Source organism: Gymnogyps californianus, chromosome 3 (genome assembly GCF_018139145.2).
Source record: "Gymnogyps californianus isolate 813 chromosome 3, ASM1813914v2, whole genome shotgun sequence".
NCBI lineage: Eukaryota > Metazoa > Chordata > Aves > Accipitriformes > Cathartidae > Gymnogyps > Gymnogyps californianus.
Window position 1 is genome coordinate 1,997,969 of NC_059473.1, and position 22,051 is coordinate 2,020,019.

Sequence of the window (22,051 nt, forward strand, 5' to 3'; positions counted from 1 at the left end):
CCAACATATATATTAGCACAAGGATGCATACATTAAAATAAATTATGGACGCATTCTGACAACCTTTCTCGTAACCATATTATGATATTATAACATGTTAGAATGTTATAATATTGAGATACTATAATGTTTTACTACACATGATGGAGTATTTATATATGCAAAGCAGCAGACTAAACCCTTCCTTACAGTTTGTGTGTACATACAGTCTATCTGCATCTTATGTGTCATCTGAATAAATCTGGTAGTTCATTTTTACTTACAATGTTCACAACACAACAGAATCTTAGTCCTTATTCAAATTTCTCTTTCAGAACTGATTCACTTCCCAGTTACATCAGTGGAAGTTTTGCTTCTGACCTCAGTAGGTACAAGATCAGGTTCTGAATTAGCAGAAGACTCCAGGACAGGCAAGAAGTACTAAAATCTTAGTTCCAGTAGACTTTCACAACCAGAAAAAGGAGATTGTGCACTGAAGAGGGAGTGGGAAAGAATGCATATCTAATTAGGCCACAAATTCTGATGATTTAGTGTGCAGGAGTCATAAGGCATTTCTGAAGGTGAAATATCTTGTGTGTTCTAACAACATTTAAATAAAATAGTACTTGAACTACTGTAATTCCTGATGTTTATAAAGAAGATAAATATTTTGTAGGAAGGCAGAGCTTCCTTGTGTATAAAATGAATGATGGGTAAGCTTAAGATAATATGTTCCTGTAAGGTGGTTGAAATTCTCTTGTGATTTATACTTAACAGCTAAAGAGCTAAAAGCAGCAAAAAGTCCCATTGTTTTTCTCTACAGACGTGCCTTTCCTGAAGTAACTAATGATCGTGGTAACCTCATTGGTTTTCAGCTTGGACATTGAAAAGCTGAATGCCAGAGGTAAAAAGTCTAAAAATGACATATTGTTGAAAATCTGGGCCAAAATACAAACTTTTTTGTTTCCAAACTTTGTACAATATTCTTCGCTTGGCATAATCCCGTAGTCATAGAATACACAGTAAGTTTGTTCTGGTAAGCTATATAGCATCTGATACTTCTTTTTTTGATGCATACTGTTATAAATGTAAATGTAACATTAATCAAAATGAAGAATTCAATTTTAACTCTGTAGATTAGGTCAGATGAATGATATTCACCCATTTTGTCACTAGGATCTTTTGGTAATCGGGTTAAATTAGATACTGTACCTTTTACCTAAAAAAAAGAATAAAGATAAATGTACCAATCTTTCATCCCTAAACTTGAGGAACATTAGCTTACACCATAATTTCCATTTTATTTTAGACAGTAAATATTGTTTATTCAATAACATCTTGGAGCTGGAATAGATTGGTAGTGTGAAAGCAGGAATGAGATGTGTTGACACAACTATGTGGGGAAGCCTGCATATTTGCCTTAATCTTTGTTTACAAAGAGTTCGAAATTTACCTAAACAGTGTTCTCTCATTTTTAGTAATATGTTGCAACAGAAATGATGCCTAAAAATTGGTAAAAGCAAACTGAGCCTAGATGCAATTACTGTATAATTTAAAATATCAGCTTACTGTATTTCTTAACAGATATTTGATATTTCCTGGGATCAATATCAACCAAATAGAATCGTCAGCTGTGGAGTAAAACACATAAAGGTAAATAGCTTTTATTGTTTACTTGTTAAAAAGTCAATAAATGTCACGAAAGAAATTTGTCCTCTTATAAGATGAGAGCTTTAAATATAAGACAGCTTATATTTTTCTTTCTTTACTCTGTGAACATTTTACCAAAACGTTTTTTTTTTGAAGCCAATTTAGACGCTCAGCAGTGACTGAGGTGCAGATCCACTTAACAAGCAAGGCAGGAAGATCATTTGGTGTAATTTTCATCATTATATACTTGTAATTTTTGGGTTCTCTGCCCTCTCCATTCCACCTAAATTGTCTCAGGATTGTCTCAGCCTTTAGTGATTTCTCTCATCGAGCATCACAGAGGGTGACTGAACAGGTATGGGAGGAACTAAGTTAAGAGTATGAATTGAATTAACTGCTATTTGGCCTGTCATGCTACCAGCATTTGTAGGAATACCACAGAGAAGGTATGCAAGACCTGCAGAGATGAACAGATGAAAACTCTAGTGCCCCACTATTTGCTCCCTCTAAGTCACCTTTTCTGGAGGTGATTTAAATATGAACCTAGATATATACTGTAAGTTTAGGATAAAACATTCTCGTGCCTGTGAAAAGCTTAGAAAGAAATCCTTCTGTTTGCCAATATTCTCTGCAGGTTTCTATTTTTCTCCTGTCTCATCAAAAGCATTCCTAACAGATGGTAATTATTTCACATGACTGGGGTGGGAAGAGCTTTAACTAGAAGTTTAGGAAACCAGTTAATATCTCTAGTTCTGGTTACTGAGAAGCTTGTGCCCTTAAAAGTACCACTGCTTTCAAACTGTGGGTGGTTTTGGCAGAAGCGATACCATCTGTTGTATTCTGCAAACTATTTTCCAAAACCTGTCTTTGTTTGGCACCTGTATTCTGTTTGAAATGGCCATAATTACCCTGAACTGCATAATACCAGGCAAAGTAAATACATATAGATAGAGGCATGCCAAAAAAAAAAGAAAGTGTGGCGGGGAACTGAGTAGATGTTCCCCTCCAGTGATGCTCAAACAGCAGTCTATATACTTGCCATTCATTATAAGGCTGTGGGAATGTGATAATTTAACTTGCAATGAAGGAAATAGAACAGCTCTAAAGTAATTGTATCACTTTGCGAATTGGGACTAATACTTGGGAATAGCACCATTTATTCCTTTAGCATTTCAGTTCTATTGGCTCGTTTGGCTGAGCAGATATTAGAAGCTGTGGTAAAGCCTAGGAGCTAAGGAATCTCACACTGAGCTCAGGATCCTCCCTCCACCCATTTCCTGACGCTGCTACCTGCTCTCTTGCCCTTCTAACCAAAAGTGAGGAGAGTATGTGTTTTACTCACAGAATGAAAGCCCTGGGGGAAGTATTCCCACTACCTTCTCATAAATTGGCTTATATTAAGAGGCAAAGGGAAAATTTAATTGAATTAGAAATAGAGAAAAATCTAAAATAAAAGTCCTTGATCCAAGGATTTTCTGGAATTCAGCTTTATAGGAATTTTATAGGAGTAAGTACAAAGAGAAAGACCTAAAAATTCGGCTTATAGCCATGAAAAGATGTAGGCATATAAAGTGGGAATGAGATAGGCATTATGTATCTATGTCAGACACTTCAATATTCCTGTCCAATCTCTGGAGGTATCTCTCCGGTGTGCAACGGACCGCAGAGCATAGATGCCTCAACTACTAAAGACCTGAGCTGGCAATTCCATTCAGGACTGTGCTACACCACACAGATTTACCGTTCTGTTTCTGCATGTGTCTAAAATATCCTAGTGCTGGCTGGCCTGGATATTTCAGCACTTCTCTTGCGCATCTAATTGAAATTCTCTTTACTCTGCCTTACCTGGAGGGTCTGATCCTTGAGGGGGAGCTGAGTGCACTAACTATCCTCTCTGCTTGGTAAAATTATGTTTATTTTAAAAAAAAAAAAAAAGAAAGAAAGAAAAAGCACTCTGAACTAATTCACGAAGAAAGAGTATGATATTTCTAGCCCACCACTAAAGACACCCTTCTAAGACAAACTTTGTATTCTCGACTCTTTTCTCTTCCCCAGTTGGTCTTAGATTCTTTTTTGCAGAATGTTACTGTGTCTGTGTAGAAGTCACCATTCCACACTTAGAGAACCTATTACTCTCGTAGTCAGAGAGTGTTGTTTCGTGTAGAAGCAATTGCAGTCTCCATCCAACAGATGGTTTCTCAGTAAATGTAACTATGTTTGAGGGATGTGTCTCTTTCAGTGCACTGGAAAAGGGCAGAAATGTCTACTCCAGGCACATAAGTTCTTTAAGATCAAGTATTTTATTACTTCAGAACTATAGCTGTATTTTATTACTTCAGAACTGTAGCTGTATTTTAAGTTTTGCAGACAAGAAAAATGGGATGTTCCCGGCTTTAAAAAGTGTGCATTCACATTGACAAATATCACCCAGCAAAACATGATAAAAGGTAATGAAATAATGAGAAGGGGTAATGTAGCAATAGCGGATCAGAATTGTGCCTCACCTTCTCGAACAGTTTGATCTTTTTTTTTTTTTGTTCTTAGACTTACTGCATTTGTCTGGGGGTTTCCTTGGTAAGCAGGCAGTTTTTGGCGTAATGGGCATTCTGATAGGACTACAGGAGTCATTCAAGTGTCTGTCCAGACACTGTTCTGTAAGGATGTACATCTGCGAGATCTGCACACTAATATGAAACAACAGAAATTCTACAGAAATTTTTCCTAATATGCCATTTACATTTCACAGTTTTGGACGTTGTGTGGAAATGCACTGACAGCAAAGAGAGGAATATTTGGTAAAACAGGAGATCTCCAAACTATCCTTTGTTTAGCATGTGCAAAAGAAGATATCACATACTCTGGTGCTTTAAATGGGGACATCTATGTTTGGAAAGGGCTAAACTTAGTCCGCACAATTCAAGGAGCACATAGTGTAAGTTGTGGTTTTAATATCAATTTCTGAAATGAACTGTTAATTGAATTGAAAAACTTCTTGAAGGCTTATCTACAAAGATTTTATTCTGTTTCGGGTCAGAAGAATGTCTGACCATTCATCAACTAAGAACTTATATGTAATTTTATACTTTGTTTACATGTTGTCAACACATGCTAGCTGCTGAACTGATATTGACAGAACTGCTGATATTTATAGCATTGATTTAACCAAGCAGACTAAATCTAAAGTGAAGTTTCTAAATCTAAAGTTTCACAGATTGAGTAGCTTCAGTTATGATCAGTTTACTTAAAAATAGCTGGTAACCAAATGATCTTATTTTAAATAGAATTTTACCACTAAAATTCCCAACACTGAAGACTGACTTTTCTTGAAAGCTTCAATATGGAGTAAAGCTGTTCAATCTGTGAATTGCATTCCGACCGTATTCCAAAGACAGTTTACTCCAATTGGCTTCATAACAACAACCCTAATTTGGAGCACTTACAATTACAGAGAGAAAGGGGAATGTGTAGGATCATGTTAGATTTCTAACTGTTCTAATATAATAAATTTATGTCTGTTGTTGCTGCAGTACAGGCACAGTATTTGAGAACTACTCCTATTTTGAATATGATTGTAGCTAATGGCATTCTAGCGTGGGGGTTTTGAACAAAAGGAAACAAAAGGAGTATTTTCCTTAGAAGAGTGATACGAAATCTAACAGTTGTCGCTATAGTTTTCTTCTAGAACCTTTCTAGAAAGAGCACTGCAAACCTAACAGTTTTTTCTGACCTCCCAAAATTAGTTATGTTGGCAGTGCATCAAGATTCATAGTAGCTCTTCAAATTAGATCTAAGTGTTCAGCAGAGTAATCGTTATTTATAGAAGTAATCCCTAATTTATGAGAGCAATCAGACTGAAGTCAGTGGGACATCTTACCTGCAGAACTACTGTGTAATTGCCAGGTTGTGGTTATGTGCAACTGCAATAACATGGAAATAGCTTTGGTAAACTATAAACCCTTGCAGAATTTTGTTTGCAGAATTTTATTTAGATTCATTAGAATGATTAAATACAATCTCTTTCTATATAATGTGTTCTGTTTCATCCTTATAAATTATGGGGTTTGCCATGGCTAATATGCATTCTCTTGCCCAATTTCTAATCTCTATGTAATTAATTATTAGAAATATTAATTAAGACAGTGAACAAGGCCACTTTGAAAACAGGTCTTCTCTTCATTGTATTAATTTCCATGCAGTTCAACTTGTCTCTCAACTGAGAGGTTTTCCTAATAAAATAGTGAATCAGCAGGCATTCCATGAGCTATTCCAATGTAGTACAGCAGAGTCATCAATAATGAGGTATTTTCAAAAATGAAGAAGAAATTCAAACTGTAGTAGAAACTTGTCTTTCAACAAAGAGAATGAATTGACACTCTTTCAGTTCCTGTCAGATTCCAAATGATGTCTGAACTGAATTCATGAAAGAATGTCTCAATCATCTCCGCACCTGTAAGAATATTTGTATTGTTTGTTTGCTTGTTTTTGTTTATTCTGGGTAACTATTTATTTTAAGTGTTCCATTATTTATTTAATAGTCCTTGTAATATTATTAACTAAACCAAATTTAAAGTTCTGCAAATAGGCTATATCACTGCTATTTGTACAAAAATTTCTACATAAATCACTAAAGTGAGAGCACTTGAAATAAAAGTATCCCCCTGTGTTTGCTGGTTTGCTTTCTGGATGGACAACATTTTACTGCCTAGCAGTTTCTAGCCTTTAACAAGAGTCTGTTCAAAAATATTTGCTTTGTGTATTTAAATTGATTGTAAAGAACTTAAACTTGTTATACTATTGGTTAACAGGCTGGAATTTTTAGTATGTATGCTTGTGAGGAAGGTTTTGCCACTGGAGGGAGAGATGGTTGCATTCGGTTATGGGACACTGATTTCAAACCAATTACTAAAATTGATCTCAGGGAGACTGAACAAGGATACAAAGGTAATGAGCTATTACTTTAATGGTTTTTCACACATCTAGATAGTGGATTATGACACAATTCAATTTGAAGCATAAATGTCTCTGCATACTGCTGATTTTTTTACTTAATGACTGTATTTACTTTTGAGATCTGTATTCCCTTTTTTCTCTGACAACGATGTAGCCTGATGTAGCCTGAAGAGTTTTCCATGTTTCATAGTATAAACAGAGGGATGCTTATAGTTGCTGCTCCCCACCATGCAAATACAAGAAGATAAGTAAAAACTAATTAAACACAAAAAGATAGGAGAATGAAGTTAGCCAATCTTTAACTTAATTATTTGCAATTAATTAATTGAGATTTCTGGAACCCGATATTGAAAGATGCTGACCATCTGAGCACTCCATTAAGTTCATTTGGAATGGTAGCACTTGGCTTATTTAATAGAGAGAATGTTACTAAATTCTTGACCGTCATATTTGTTGAATCTAATAATGCTTCCTGTGAGCTTAGTCATCACTTTATGATTAAACTCTCAGAGCACTTATAATCTCCATAGATCATAATGCACACTTTATCAAGATCTTAGTCTTCTGGGAACTCTACACATCCATTTGGATTGAGAGTATAGCAGTCTGCTTGCTGGTTTGAAGTAGGCTTCATACACTTTTGGCAGCCAGCTTCGTAATGGTTAGTGTTAATTTCCCCTGCCTCTTAGACCTAGGTTTCATATTAAAATTACCATTGGAATAGTCAAGAGGCCACTAAGAAGGATAAAATTTTCTTTCTCAATTATGAATATTTTGGCCTGTGATCTAGTAACAAGCTTGTTCTGTTTATTTTTCATCTTTCTTAAACCAGATGAGCTGATGATTCTAGTACTTGTAAAATGTATAGGTTTGCAATATCTAGGCTCATCCAACAAGCAAACTGCCAACAGCCTTAGATGAACACTGCTCCACCAGTTTGCCTTAATGTCGTGTAAACTTATGGAATTTAGCCCTCAAAAAAAGTTGTCAAAGACGCCCAACCAGTAGTCCCTTTGCTCTGTAGTTCTGGCTTTATGTAGTTTTTTGTGGCCAGAATCATAATGTTTAACATTCATTTCTAGAAAACAATAGCAGTACCTTATGACCATTTACAGCAGTTTTGATCAATTTAGAAATACTTTCTAAAAATTGTGGAGAAATAAGCCTGTACATGTGGGTTAGACAGATCATTCTGGCTAATGCCAGTCTTGCAGGCAGTCCGTTCCTAATAAAAGTCAGAATAACATATATGAAGGGCGACACAGAGAAAGCAGCGCTCACACACAAAACATGCATCTTCAACCTCCTCGGTTCTTTGTGAAGTGATTCTGGGGGGAGCTTTATCCCAGACATTTGTGAGACCAGAGTAGATGCAATTTTTTTGCTCTTACTGCTGCCTGGGATGTGTCCACGCTTGATGCGAACCAGACTTTAGCTGACCTCAGTTACTTTTAATTGACTGTAGTTATCTTCTGTGGAAAATATATATACTTCAAAATTATCACTTACATTACAGAGCTGTAATGTATTTATAAAGGTGTCGTCTTCTAGCACATTGTCTGTAGAAAGCACCTAGCTATCCTTCTACAGGTTGCCTAAGAAAAGATTTTGATCTTGATGGAAGTTAAATCAAGGAAGGGCTTATTGAAGTTCAATTCTCATTAGACATGCTATGGAGTGATTCTAACTTGATGCCATTATTTCTACCATGTCCTAAATGCTACAGGCTACAGAATATATAGATGAGAGCAGCTGAGCAGAACCAGGCACTGTAACGGCAGCTATATGGCTGAGAGACAGTCAATAGAGGTTTTTGCTATCTTCTTACTTGGCAAAAGTAGTAAAAAATTTCATTTGCACAAAGTTAATTGAGTTGCCATTTAGACTTGTATGTAAATGATAGCAAATTTTTAAAAATTGATAAATTAATTGATTTCTTAAAACTAGAACACTGTCCAAATCTTGTCTTCAAAGTATTTAAATCCTTCAGGTTTATGTTTGTTTGTCAAAATAAAAACATTGCCTGCTTTAATGGCAAGAAACTGACTTAAGCAAGTCTGCAAAATTTTATCAAAACTTAGTCAAAGATGGTGTGCCCATGAGCATAATCACTGAGACTAAGTAAAAAGACATCATGGCGTATCTGTGAAAAGTACGGTGGGACTGCTGGTCTGACTACAACTAAAAAAAATTAGGACCTTGGGGATGACTGCAGGTCATAAAATCCAAGCATGCACTTATACTCTGCCACCATCATTTTAAAAAATTTTTGTCTTTTTCCTATTTCAGTGTTTCTTCTCTTTCTGTCTTCTTTCAATGTGATACAACTCTTGCCTGCGATGTTCCTGTTACGTCTCTGTCCTTTTCTGCTGTTTCTGTCTCATATGTCATCCACTGATGATCACTTCCATTTAGTGCTTGCTACTAACAGACTGTGGAAATTTTGTTTCATTTTAGGTTATGTCAATGGCACTGATTATTTTAAGCACGTGTGTAACTTCAAGCAATGGCGGTAGCCTTAACTGCTTACCTATGACCTTCTGTCCCTCCTTTCCAATTACTTTTTCCAAAGCAGTTTGCAAAGGCATCAGCTTTCAAACTTAAAACGTCTTTCTAGGGTGCCAGGAAGACTTCCTCCCCCCACCCCATATACTCATTCATCAGTCATCCTGTACTGAAGAGTACTAAACGCTTTTTAAATGAGATGCATCACTAGTAACAAATCTGATCATAGGCTTGGCTTTTATATTTAAATATACAGGTATATTAGTAAAAAAAAATCTGATAATAGAGAGTCTTTCTTTATGTGCAGTATGTCACAGAAAACATTACCTTTCCCACATCAAAAGATGTACTTTATATTCTAAAACTTAACATCTGAACTTCATTCCTTGTGTGGCCTTTGGTGTGTATCAAGAAGACGCAAGTCATAACTTCAGTATAAATTTAGCTGAGTCACAAAATGACATTATCAAAATTAAAAGGTGCTGGAAATGCTGGTGCAAGACAATAAATGAATATTAATTTGCCCTTCTCAAGAGATGACACAAAATGCCTACAATATATTTTATTTATGTGACCAGTAGTTAATTGCATTGTGTATTTGGTTCCAAAAGATGTTAAAATGATGACATGGTTGACCTTGACTACATGACAAATGGGTTCTTTATTCATTTACATCTCACAGCATCTAGACCCATTATCCAAACTTTAATTTTCATATACTGGAACAGAAAATACAAACGCTGCAGGCAGTCAACCAGAGAATGCTATCAAATTGCTCAGCCTACTAAGAGGGTGTTTTTAAGCTTGTGGTTAGTAAAATTCCAGCTGCAAAGTTAGGATCAGATTTGTGGAATAAGATCAAGCTCTCTAAAAGTTATGCAAAGCAAGATTCTGTTGGTTTGGGGTTTTTTTGGGGGGTTGGGGGTGGTTTTTGTTTTTTTTTTTTGTTTGGGAGGGGATTGTTTTGTTTTGGGGGATTTTGGTTTTTGGGTTATTCGTTTTGGGGGGGATTTCTTTTGTAATAATCAGTTGGGACTAAAGTGGAGAAGTGTGATAAAATGGGCACAAACCATTTAAATTCACCATTAAAATTTTATTCAACATTTTATTTAAATGTGAAAAAAAGTAAAGTACTGAAAAAAGGAATAAAACCAGCTTCAGTCACAGGAACCTTGCCTAATCTAAAATTTAGATCTTTAAATCATAGGAAACTGAATTGGTTTTTAAAGTAAATTCCCAAGGTGTACGCAAAGCATAAGAGCTTGATCCCTTGAGACACTGGCAGCAGCAATGTTAGACACTCAGCATTTTCCCAGGATTGAGCCTTTTCTTTTTCTGTCAAATGGAGATAATTTAACAGAACTGTTTTGGGATTTTAATCAGCTCTGATGTATTATAAGACTTCAGTGTCAAAACATAACAGTTGTTATAAATTAACTCTTGAAGTCTTAATGGTCTTCACTGTACTATTGCTTTGTCTTGTCATTGCCATTAATTTAAGATTATTCTGTCCCCTGTCAGGTTTGTCCATCCGAAGTGTCTGTTGGAAAGCGGACAGACTTTTAGCAGGGACACAGGACAGTGAAATATTTGAGGTGCTAGTAAGAGAGAGAGATAAACCCATGCTGATTATGCAGGGTCATTGTGAAGGGGAGCTCTGGGCCCTGGCGGTCCATCCAAAGAAGCCTTTAGCAGTCACAGGCAGCGATGATCGATCTGTACGGTAAGGCTAGATCTTATTTATTTTTTATCTATTCATTCATGTACACCTTATTTTTAACCAACACCATTTTCACATATTTGTAATTTATTTATTTTCTGGCCTTATGTTAAGACTCCATTAAGACAACATTTTTTTTCCTCATGTTTTTCTTAGCAGCTTTGCTTTTTCTCTTCAGCCCTCATATTTGGGCTCCACACATCATGTAAAAGTAATCAGAATTTGTGTTCAAAACATGCTGGATTTATATACTCTGCTTTAAGTACTAATTCATTACTGTTCTGAACAGCAAGTGTAGGTATCTAAATGGAGAATGGTCACCTTGTACTTCTCTTCTGTTAATAGTATGCAACAAACCTAAAACCTAAATACCTTTGACCAATGTTTTACACAGCAGGCGTCTGCCTCAGCCTTGAGTGTTTAGAAAATCTGATCTAAAACCAATTCAATTAAAATGCCAGAAAATGAGATTAATGAAAATGCACTGGTGTACCCCAATGAAAAAGATCTTTCAGATGTTTAGTTGTAGCACTTGTGGCTCAAGGCTTTGTAGCAGAGATTTGAAATTTTGTACACATATTTGTGGAAATTGTCACAAAGTCAAGGATGTTCCTTTTCTTGTCCCTGTTAAAATTTGGCAAATTGATGAACCTCTGAAAAAAACCTAAGCATTTTTAATATGTTTAGTAAGACTTTACTGTAAAGTTTGGAGGTTAAGCTAAGATTCTGACTGTAGTAGATGTACTCCCATACCCACACAACTGTTGTGTGTTATCTCAGCTGGGCATGGACACTGCCTATTGGGACTGTTTACCTGCAATTAGAGAGATTGAGATTTTCCTGACTGCCAAAGCTACCCATGGGGACTGGAGAGATTTTTGGGATACCTGGCTTTATTACGGCAGTTTCCTGAGTCTTTCCTCAAATTGTGGTTCTGCCCTTGCCCTGAAGCCCTACCCCTTGCAGCACAGCGCATACAATGGTGTTCACGACAGCTTGGTTTCCCAAGCTCTGATTCCCCTAATGTCCTCCTCAGCAGTTTCTCCTGAGCCTACTATCCTAATTTCTAACCCCTCCGTGAGGTTTTTCTCCAACCCTATGCCAGATGGATGATGACTGCTTTTATTCTTATCTATATAATTTGATTGCATATTTTCAAATCAACCCTAGGCAGTTACCAAACAGTTTTTCAGTTTTTATGGACTACTAGTCAACTTATTTCAGAAACATACATGTGGATTCTACCATTTGGCCATATTTCAATGGGAAAAATCAGTCTCCTACCATACATACAGCTTCTAATTTATGCTCCTTCAGATTCCACATTATGATTCACCTCTGCCTTGAAGCTTGCTGGTCAGTTGGAATTTCTTTTCCCCTTTCCTTTGTATCTTTTTACTCGTACTCGTTTTGTCTTCCTGCCACCCCTCATCTCTTTCTAACCGTAATTAAAATCCAAAGTGTGAAACTAACAAAACTGCCAGTTGTTCACTACAGTCATGTTATCTCCCTGTTTGCTACACATCAGTATTATTTCTTTCAGTTTATAAAGTGCATGAATAGTGTCTTCTCCTTGAGTTTGTCTGCACAGTTTTATAGACAGGCACAAATTCACACTGCCTGCATTCTGGTAGGATGCAAGCCAGTTCTGAAACAAGAGCTGCAAAGCTGGGATTAGCACTGTACTGCCCTCAAGCTAATAAGCCATGCTAAGACTTTGGATTTATTGTCTTGGACTCATCTCTTGGTTAGCATGGTAATTCAGCTCTGGCTTGTAGCTGGGTAGTGTACTGCTGACTCAAAACGTGCTTGAACAAACTTGTGCCCCTCTATAAAAGACTGTGCAAGCATGCTCTTTGTGCACATAAAGCCTTAATTAGTGGTGCTCTTATGATTATTATCGTTGTTATAGTTGTTGTTATATTACTGATGCCTTTGAACATTGCCATTCTATAAAAGGTGCGCTTGTTAACGTTAGGTATTTTACTGCACTACATCACACATCCACTTAGCTGTTTAGGCACTAGAGAATGTGGGATTTGAATTCTAGTTCAGACAGTGTTATTTTTAATATAGTAATGCTTCATGTGAGGAATTCTAGTAAAATATATAAATATTTTCATTAAGATAAAAAAGTACACAAAAGGATTTTCTTACAATTTTTTTTTCAATAATAAAATTCCATTGACAGGAATGTTTCTATATTGCTGTTCATTGTGTAATTTTTCTTAGTATTTGGTTATCACATTATTTTGAAAAGAGTGGCTATATAATATAAATCTTAAATTGTTTTACAAATAAAAGTATTTAGTGGGCCAGATTATATTCCCATGTCCAAGTGAGATGTCTAAATGAAAAGGACTGCTGTAGAGCGAAGGGGAATTACTGTAGATTTTCCCTAGCACAGCTGAGAGGAGGCTCTAGCCAAATATAGGTTTACTAGGTTTTAAACTTCAAAAGCGTATCAACTAGGAAAGCTGCCTGCTTCCTGTCTCTTACAACAGGAACAGGAAAAAAGCATCATTCTCATCTGAATGCTAAGAGGCATACAGAATTATTTATTACATTTGTTCAATGGACCTCACACATGTCTCTTTCTAATGTCGTGTTAGAACCTCTAGCTGCAGGACCACAAGTAGCTGCTGTTCTGGCAGAACATCTCCGCTACACTGTCTGTCGTCTTTCTCTATGTCTGCATTCATAAGAAGATTGATTAGAAACCTGGTTTTATATGAATGCATTTGAATATTTATATCTCTGATCTTTTGTGTGGAGCATTGTTCTGCCAATTGAACGAAACAAAGCAGCAGTAAAGCTTCTGTCATCAGCTATGGCTTTTTCTGCAAATGAAGTGGTTGCTAGTAAGCCTCTTGGGAGGCTGTAATCAGTACATGCTCCAATAAACAAACTCACCTGTCAGGTATATGACAGGAAAGACTGAAATATTGACTAAGAAAACAATGTTTCATGAGCCTACTTGGGTGTTTTAAACTCAGTCATTTAAACAAATGCGTAGGAAAATTGCCAAAGAATGGTAGAAACACGTCTTTGCCTTATTTGAAAATACATACGCTTTTTATACAGAGAGAGTTTATTTATTTGGCTTTTCAAAAAACAACGTGCAGAAGTATTTTGCCAGAAGAGGTACTTTTTCTATTTTCGTAAGCAAAGCCAGGCTTTTATTTTGTCAGTTGTGTATACAAATGCCTGTATGTGTGCAAAATGCTTTTTTTCCCTGTTATAAAATTAAAAAGCTCATATTTGGAATTACCCTCCCATTAATTTGAAAAGTTTTTTTTTTTTAAAGAAAATTTAATTATTCTGCTTGCATTGCCACGTATTGCAATTACACTTCTAATGTATTAGTCGAAGTGATCCATGTGAAAGCAACGTTTTGGAGGCAAATTTTGTCCTGGTGTTTCCTTTGAAATCTTTCCAAATCCTTTCTGGTTCATTCTTTATTGTATTGGGCTCAAAGCTTCTCCCTAGCAAGGCTGCTAAGAATCTTGCATCTTATCTACTTCTATTTTGTCTTAGAAAGCAGTTTTAGCATCCCACATCCATTTTTTTCACCAGGAAATGGTACTTGCCCTTTTTTCACAGAGAAGCCTTTTCAAGTTCTTTCTCATCCTTGAATTCTCTCAGCCTAAGAGGAAACCAGCATCGTTCAGGGTTGTTGATTCTAGACTGATCCTAATATCATTAACCTGACAAGGCCCAAAGGGTTTCTTTCTCAATGCAGGCAGTCAAATTTTTTTCTCCTGTTACTCTGCTTCAAGGCTGTATCTAAATGTTACTGCTGGGGTGATCAGAAACTTCCTTCTTTTCAGGCTATATTCAATGTTCTGTTTATGCTATTTGTTCTAGTGCCAACATGGTCCTTCAACATAACTTTTTCTCCTTCTTTGACGTTTATCCTACTGATGTATTTTTGGAAGCAATACTATACCTTCCCGGCCTTTGTTTCACTAAGGTATAAAAGTTAAACTCTTTTGGTCTTCTTTAATGTGATACAGTCTTCGTTCTCTTAATCATCCTAACAATCCTTCACTGCATCTGTTCCTGTTTTTATTCCGATTTCTTGAGATAACTTGTAAAGAACATGCCAGATGAGGTCACTATGTGTTGTGTGCTATTGTTTTTGTGTACCTCCTGGAATAGCACCCAGGATCTATTTTGGGATCAAATTTCCTTTTTCCTGTCTGCAACTCACTCATGGATCATAGTCATTCTATAATTGAAAAATAGTGCGAGATCTTACTTCTTTTTGCTGGTTCCACTTGTGTTTCAAGCTTACAGCACAGTGCTAGACATAAGGCTCTGAAAGTATGGGCTTTGGTTAAATTGCATTCCGTGTCTATTTGTTTCATCATCAAGAAACCTCTGTTTCTTCCAATATGATAAATCCACCTCTGGGTTCACAGTGCCTCCCAGCTTGCTGTCCGTAGCAAATCTCATTAGCATTCTCATCTTTTGTGCCAGTGTCTCTAGTGAAAACATTAAATGTTACTATTCCAAAGCTCGTACCTAGAAATCTCAGTAGTAGCTTCCATCCAGCCTAATTGTTTCTTTCTGTAAAGCTTGCTGTAAAATTTCATCCAGTATCATGTTACAGTTCTTGTACAAATTGTCATTTTCTTGAGTTTAGCCAATGATCACATATGCTACTATTCAAATATTTTACTGAATATTTTATAAATCCTGTACAAGTGCATTAGATTTACAACACTGTCCTCAAAATAAAGACAGTTGGGTATTGCTGACTTAATTTTTCTAGCCCAAGAGGTCTTTTATGCATTTTCTTCCATACTTTTAATTATTCTTTTCTTTAAATTTTTTTCTAAATCTTGCATACTACTGAGATCTGATTAACCAGCTTGTAGTGATCTGGGAAACTCCCTCCGTTCCTTCTTAAAAATATAGGTACATTACTTGCTTTTCTCCATCTTATGGCATAATATATTGATTGATTCTTTTCATTTAAAATGATGTAAATGAGCGAATCAGCATGCAGTTTTGTCTACTAGTTTATTCAGCGTTATGACAAGAAAATTTTCGCCGTGGTTGGAATGTTTATGCTCTCTGGGTATTGCTTTCACTTTCAGTGAAAATTTCAGTCTGATCTGGATTCACCCTCTCTGTCAACAGAAACTGCTCTTTTTTAATTATTCATCTAGGGGAATTCTATTATATCAGATAAGTAAAGTCTGGAGATAACACCAAATGATGATGTAATTTAGCTTCACCCTGTTTTCTCTTCTGCTATCACAGATATGTGTTCAGGTCTGAGGTGCCATCCCTGCTAGAACTGGGAACAGTAAAGACTCCTTTATTTTGAAAGAAATTTGAACCTGGAGCTTCACTTGAAGGTGTCTGAAAGCTTCATTTGATATTATTTGCCAAGACATTCAGTGCCACTGTCAGAAAATTCTGTGTCCATATATTGTTTCAGGCAGTCATTGTACACCCTCTTTCTCTTCTTCTAGATTGATAAGCAGTTCTGACTTTTTAAAAACTACATTTCTGTAAATCTGTAAGCTCACATCAGTGAAATTGTCTTTGTTCCATGGTTGGAAAGGAACGCAATACATTATAAAATCTTAATATAAGGTGTGCATGCAAATGGGCCTTTACCAATTGAGTTAGACTTTTTGTTTTTACACTTGATGATATTGAAATATTGTGCAGTCAGGAAAAATCTGCTACTGCTTTCAATTTCCTTTGATGCAGACTATGGAGTCTCGCTGACCATGCCTTGATAGCTCGTTGTAATATGGAAGAAGCGGTGCGGAGTGTGTCTTTCAGTCCTGATGGATCACAGTTAGCACTTGGAATGAAGGATGGCTCCTTCATTGTTCTTCGAGTAAGGTGAGAAAATCTTACATTAGTTTCTCACATTAGTAGTTTTTTTGCCGAGTAACTCAAGATCATATTATAAAGTCTTTTATTCCTAGAAAAAGAAAAAAAAAAATCACTGGGTATTTTATCAGAAACAAAGAGTAAAAATTGAGTATATGCTTCCATAATATCGCTTGGTGTTTTAAAAGGTGGTAGTTTGGCAATGAGGAGAAAACCTATGCTTTATTTAATTCAAAATATTAACTCTTAGTAATAATGTTGATAAAATTTAAGATTTTCAAGTGTGGCTTTTTTTCCTTATTTATTCTGAAATTATACAGATATTTTGTGAAAAGAAATGTGCATAACAGAGATAACAGTTTTGAGAGGGATCTCCTTGATCATATGGTTCATTTCCTGTCATATACAAGAGTAGATACCAGGCAAATAATCAGTGACTGAAAGACATTTTTAAGCATTTGCAAGATGTATGTGAATTCTACTTTTCGTATTAGATGACAAGCCTTTTTTTGCATGAATGCATCTTATGCGGTAGGCATTTTCTGTCTGGAATACTATTACGGAAGACACACAAAAGCAGGTAAAACATAAAGTTGGCCAAAGAGTGACATAGCCAAACAAAATAGCGTGATTTCAAAACACATGAGCTATTTTAGTTGAGACTTGGAAGAGTTTACCACTTCCTTAACATTACTCCATATGTTTGGTTAGGATATATTTAAAATACTTTGAACTACTAGCTCATAGGCGGGAAAAGCCTGTAATCAGTGGAAGATCTGTGAAAACCCCTGTAATGTACCGCTTTAATGACTTTAACAAAACTTAAGTCATCTGTTCATATTAATTTAAAATCCTTCTCGAAGACTAGTATTTTTCTAAAGAAGTTAATCTTCTTTGTCTCTCAGTAATCTTGTCTTTGCTAATTTGCCTGATACCTAACATTATTCATGATTCAGCAGGTGGAGACTGGTAATGATAAACCCAGCATTATTCCTGAAAGAGTGGCAACACCCTTGTGTAAGGCCCTGAATGCAATTGCTTCCCCATCTGTTCCTTTTCTGACAGATCTTCTGACAGGGTAACAAATTTGCAGCCCGTGATCCAGGAAAACTGGACGATGGCAATGTGTTTTGTTGGCATTTTTTTGAATCATGCGCTCAGCGACATGAATCTTTGTTCTCCTTTTTCTTGGCCGTGAAGGATTTGGATCTATGGAATAATCCAGAGAATTAGCTGCTCTTCTCAGTAGCAATATTTACCACTATGGAATAGTTATGTTACCAGTTTTCAGTAATAAGGCAGAGCTAAGAATATTTTTTTTTTCCAAAACACTTTTTGAAGGAAAAAATGACTATGAGTAAATAAGAATTTTCCCAACAAGATTTCTACTGTTATTGACATTTTGGAGTTTCACCATTTTAAGAGAAATTTCTAACAAAATTATTTTGTTAGTTGTTTTAAGATCCTGATCATCTATAATATTAACCTTTCCATTCGTATCAGCATCTCCCAGAAATCTCTTTCTTCAGTTATGGATGATTCTCCTCTCAGGATTCTGCTTTTAACAGTACTATGTATCAGCATTTTTAAGATATATTAACAAAATGTATTGATTTTTAAATAAATTTGAGTCTTTTCATATATTTGATGCTACTAGCAGTAATTAATTAAAGCAGAAATCAGGAAAAATATTTTAAAAGGTTAAAATGGAGAGTAACAGAAGCATGACATCTGCAGAAGGCTCTTCCTCACAAAATTTCCTTACAGCCCAAATGTATAATCTGGTATGCATTGTCTTTGTAAATACAAAATTAATGGCACTGAGACTTGGCTCACTGTTCAGTCAACTCAGGGGAAGATGATTTTTTTTTTTTTTTTTTTTAAATAATTGAATTTTAATTCTTTCCTTATAGCCAAAGAATTTGGGGAAACCTACTTGCAAAAATTTTGCCTGCATTCACTAGCATTGCAGGTTTTGGTTCGTTGATTGACAGGAAAGGGGGTTATATCAAATGTACTTTGATAGGGAAGAATTGAATTTTTTTTTGAAAACTAGACTATATAGGTGTCTTGATTTTTTTTTTCAAAGACACATGCAAAGTATTGTCACTTCTGTTTTTCCACTGCTGGGTGATGGTGATGGTGGTGCTGGAACCCCCAAAGCTGTAGCTAACAGGTCATGGCACGTGGGATTAATCATATCTAACTTTACCAGTCTAGTTGTTAGCCTTTAATCTAAACTGTTTGCCTGTCTCCCCAAAAGAGTCAATGTGGAGAAATGAGTATCTCCCAAAGGCCATTTCAACATGGTCTTGTGAGAGACAGGGTAATTGCTCTTCAGATGGAACTCTTTTTTCCATTGTCTACGTTAAAAAAAAAAAAAAAAAAAAAAAAAAAATTAAGTCTGGTCTAGTTTAGACCAGATAGCTAACTATTTTACAGCTAAAATTAGGTTAATAGAATGAAGAGTATCATTGACAGGTAAAGTTGTTTCTAACTTTTGCTTTAAAAGTATGCTTCTAACCAACGAAAGCAATAGAAACTTCTCAAAAGAAGGCTTTTTTTGTGAAACGTGCTTTTTGTTGTACAAATTATTCAGTGCATCTGTCTTCGTGTTTGTCTTAAATATTTGTGGATTGCATGTTCACAAGTTTACAGTTCGTATTTTCACTATTGATTCTTGCAGAGACATGACAGAGGTAGTTCATATTAAAGACCGAAAAGAAGTAATCCATGAAATGAAATTTTCACCAGATGGCTCTTACCTTGCTGTGGGTTCTAACGATGGCCCAGTGGATATCTATGCGGTTGCTCAGCGATACAAAAAAATAGGAGAATGCAACAAATCTTCTAGTTTTATAACTCATATTGACTGGTCTGTGGATAGTAAATTCTTGCAAACCAATGATGGTGCAGGAGAGAGACTGTTCTACAAGATGCCATGTAAGTTTACAACTGGCTCATGTTATGAACAAGTAAACTTCAGTGTTGATTTGAAGAGAACAACAAAAATATGATACAAATACTACATCTGCAAGTGGAATTTCTTGACTGCAACTTCTGTAAATATCTAACGTTTTTCCACTGTTGTATGTTTTTAGCATGTTTATGTGCAGCAGTGTTAGAACTTGTAAGATGTGTGATATCATCAAATACCACAAATGTGAGATTATACTAATTTGAAGTAAAATTGTGAATCTTTATAGTTTATTGAGGTTAAAAGACTAATCCCAAGAAGAATACACAGATAAATGTGATGAAAACAAATGGAGTTTACTGGAAAACAAATGATTAAACAGATTATTCACCTGCATTTTTTTCAGCTGGGAAGCATCTGACTAGCAAAGATGAGATCAAAGGAATTCACTGGGCCTCGTGGACCTGTGTGATAGGATCTGAAGTGAATGGAATTTGGCCAAAATATACAAACATTACAGATGTCAACTCTGTGGATGGAAATTACACCAGCTCAGTGCTAGTGACTGGAGATGATTTTGGGCTGGTTAAATTATTCAGATTTCCATGCCTAAAGAAAGGTAAGATAGTATTTTGTATTTCTGAAGAATGCAATATTTACTTTGGTACCATATCAGTATATTTTCTAATGGTGGCTTTTGATTCTTGTGTATAATTCAAATTAGTGTGCACACAATTCATATTAGTATTAATGGACCTAAAGATAAGACTTTAACCCTCTATGTATCTAGTGATTTCCTGCCAATCTATATGTACGTGGTTTTAGAACTGTTGAGAATGTGTAGTTTAATGTGTGCTTATTCTGATACTACATTTTCAGAAAGTAATTCAGCAAGACTTTACATCACATCAAAATTGTATCAACACCAGATGCACTGCTGTAATTCGTCCAAATATATGCCAGTAACAATTTCAGAAACTTCAGTAGGGTTTCACTGTCAGCGTGTGTCAATGTAGCTCTGTGAGAGCTATTTGCTTCGTATCTGTAGTAGGCTTTTCACACAGATTGTGTCCTCAGTATTTGCACTGTACCATGCATAAAGCCAACAAAACTAAATAAAACATTTTGGCTTTCCATGATCTTCAGTGTTTAATTTGATAACCTATCAGTATATTTTCTGATAGTGAATTTGAATTTATGTGTATAGTACAATACACAATATATGTGTATAATTCACATTAGCAGTAATGGCCATAAAGGTGAAAATTAAACCCTATGTGTATCTGGTACTTCCTGCCAAGATTTAAGTGCTTTTTGGAAAACTGAAGTGAACATATCATTCATATTATTTTATGCCATTTGTTTTTATTTTATAATTACTATTAGTATCAGAATATCAAGAGGCATTTAAGAATTTTTTTGGTTTCAGTTTTCATAAGAGTGTTTAGACTGTGTTTCCATTAAAAATCTAACTTTATTAGTTACAATGTTAATTTTTCTTTTCTTCTTACATACTAACAGTTCTATTTTTGGTTTTTTAGGAGCTAAATTTAGAAAATACGTTGGCCATTCAGCACATGTAACCAATGTCCGTTGGTCCCATGATTTTCAGTGGGTTTTAAGTACAGGAGGTGCTGATCACTCTGTTTTTCAGTGGCGATTTATTCCAGAAGGGATAACAAATGGCGTCCTTGAAACATCTCCACAAGGTAAAGATTATCTCTTCTTAATTATTTATTAAATAAAATCAACAGAGAATGCAGCACTGTTGGAAAAGCTTCTATTGAATTAACAGAAAATATTTTTATTATAATTCCCTGGAATTATATATACTCAGCATGTTTGGGACATTTTACTATTCGTAGACAACCATTTGTTTCAGGCAAGGTACATTAAAAACTCTTCTGCTGTCTGCTATATTGTACGTTTAGGAATACACAAGTAGTATTTGTCGAAGCATGTGGAAAAAAGACATTTAGAAGGGAGATTGCTCTATCAAATTAAATTTTCAAAATTAGCCATCTAACTTGCATTCAGAAGTCTGACTACACATGTTAAATTGTTTAATTTTCTTAAAAAATTAATATAAATTCAAATATATATTCAAATTCACATATATATGTGATAGCTGTACTTTAGGATTTTTTTCTTGTTATATCCATGATACTTAGAATATTCTACAGAAGCCATATGAACTACGTAGCGGCAGTAGTTGCTGAAAATTAGATTCCATTCAGCAAAAGGGCAAAAATTCACTCCGTACCTACACAATTTGGTAAAATACCTGTGTTATAGCAAATCTTTTTAAACACAGTGATCACACTGAAAGTTTTTATTTACCATTTCTGTATGTTTTCACTCCAAAGCCTGTTAAGAAAACAGTATTCTCTCAGATGATGGAAATGTACCAGTAACTACTCAGTTATCCTCCTTCCCTCTGCCACCCTCCTGCCCCAGGCATTGAAACAGGA

The 22,051-nt window shown here is 35.5% G+C and overlaps 1 protein-coding gene across 2 annotated transcripts in view; it reads left to right on the top strand.

Annotated features, from left to right (window-relative positions):
- EML6 (EMAP like 6) overlaps positions 1-22,051 on the top strand; it is a 117,544-nt gene that overhangs the window by 43,172 nt on the left and 52,321 nt on the right. For both annotated transcript variants that reach the window (XM_050893842.1, XM_050893843.1), the window contains exons 4-11: positions 1,564-1,632; positions 4,376-4,561; positions 6,435-6,570; positions 10,606-10,807; positions 16,535-16,672; positions 19,350-19,606; positions 19,987-20,199; positions 21,122-21,289. In XM_050893842.1, coding sequence (XP_050749799.1) covers positions 1,564-1,632; positions 4,376-4,561; positions 6,435-6,570; positions 10,606-10,807; positions 16,535-16,672; positions 19,350-19,606; positions 19,987-20,199; positions 21,122-21,289 — 1,369 coding nt within the window. The remainder of the gene's footprint in view (positions 1-1,563; positions 1,633-4,375; positions 4,562-6,434; positions 6,571-10,605; positions 10,808-16,534; positions 16,673-19,349; positions 19,607-19,986; positions 20,200-21,121; positions 21,290-22,051) is intronic.